We start from the raw sequence: 1264 nt of genomic DNA, 5'->3' as shown, positions 1-1264 counted from the left end.
GTGTCATCATCCCGGGAGCGAAGCACCCGCTGCATCAGCCGCTGCCACTCCTGCTCCTTCTCAGCCAGCTCCTGGAGCAGCCTGGGGGAGAGGGGAGCACGGACTGGCACCCGGGGGGCGGCACGGACTGGCGGCCAGGGAGACGGAGGCACAAGGACCAGTGAAGCCCTACCTGCCCGTCTCTGTGCGGAGGTGGCAGAGCTGTGCCACCAGCGCCGAGGGTGCCCGCAGGGAGGGCAGGGGGTCCACCTGGGTGCCGGGGCCGGTGCTGAGCCCCGAATTGGTGCTGTCCTGCTGGGGTCGGCTCCTGGGGATGGACAGGCTCGGCGGCACGGGGTCGTCCTCGTCACTCGTGTCCTTGGTGCCGTCCCCTCCCAGGCAGCTGGCCTTCAGTCCCAGGTCTGTGGGGGCAGAGGTGGTGGTGGGCACAGGGAGGCGCGCAATGGCCTCAGACCCCAGAGCACAGGGGACAAAACGGGGAGCTGGGCCCAGCCAAGGCTGCCCCAGTGCTGGCTCCCCCCTCATATCTGTTTCCCAGCACCCCAAAGTCCCCCAGCCCACCCCGGGCCAGCCACCCTCTTCCTCCACCCACCTGGCCACAGTGGTGGGACCCAGACCCACATCCCGGCCGTCCCCCAGTGCCACCCACCTCTCACCAGCACGGTGAAAGCCGCCTGCACTGCCCGGCTCACGGCGTCGTCCAGCGCAAACATCCAGTGGGGTTTGATGTGATGCCGGCGCAGCGCCCGTCTCACCTGGAAGGGACAGAACTGTGCCAAGGCATCGCCGTGCCAGGGCATCACCTGCACCAGGGCATCGCCGTGCCAGGGCATCGCCTGCTCGGCACCCTACCACTCCACCCCGGGCACTCACCACTGCCTGGAAGCCAAAGAGGGGAGCCTGGAGGTGGGGGAGGCTCAGTCCCTCCGCCTGCAGCTGTCTGTGCAGTGCCAGGAGGTCCTGGCGCAGCTGGTGCTGGCTGGGGCACTGGATGTAGCTCTGCAGGCAGCTCAGCAGCTGGGCGAGGTGCTCCGAGCCCAACCTCGCACCCATCATGCTCTGGGTGGGCAAAGGAGATGCTCAGGGGCTGCCACCGTGCCCTCCCTCCGCCCAGCTGCTGTGCAGACCCCCCCACCCCGGGCACCCAGCGCCCACCTGGCTCTCCTCCAAGGCAGCGACGATGCCCGGTGCCTCAGCGGTGAGGACGCGGTGCAGGGTGGCCCGGCGCTTGCTGTCCTTCCGCAGGAGGAACCCGTCCCCGCTC

At 69.5% G+C, this 1264-nt stretch overlaps 1 protein-coding gene across 1 annotated transcript in view; it reads right to left on the bottom strand.

Moving 5' to 3' along the window:
• Positions 1 to 168: 168 nt before the first annotated feature.
• The window catches only part of MAP3K6 (mitogen-activated protein kinase kinase kinase 6), a 10084-nt gene continuing 8988 nt past the window's right edge, over positions 169 to 1264 (bottom strand). Inside the window, exons 20-23 of the mRNA XM_009276266.1 lie at positions 1156 to 1236; positions 874 to 1059; positions 650 to 755; positions 169 to 401 (exon numbers count right to left, since the gene is read on the bottom strand). Coding sequence (XP_009274541.1) covers positions 169 to 401; positions 650 to 755; positions 874 to 1059; positions 1156 to 1236 — 606 coding nt within the window. The remainder of the gene's footprint in view (positions 402 to 649; positions 756 to 873; positions 1060 to 1155; positions 1237 to 1264) is intronic.

This window comes from Aptenodytes forsteri, unplaced genomic scaffold, assembly GCF_000699145.1.
Source record: "Aptenodytes forsteri isolate BGI_AS27 unplaced genomic scaffold, ASM69914v1 Scaffold321, whole genome shotgun sequence".
In the NCBI taxonomy this organism is placed as follows: domain Eukaryota; kingdom Metazoa; phylum Chordata; class Aves; order Sphenisciformes; family Spheniscidae; genus Aptenodytes; species Aptenodytes forsteri.
Note: the sequence above shows the minus strand (reverse complement) of the source record. Positions and strands in the feature narration are given on the sequence as shown.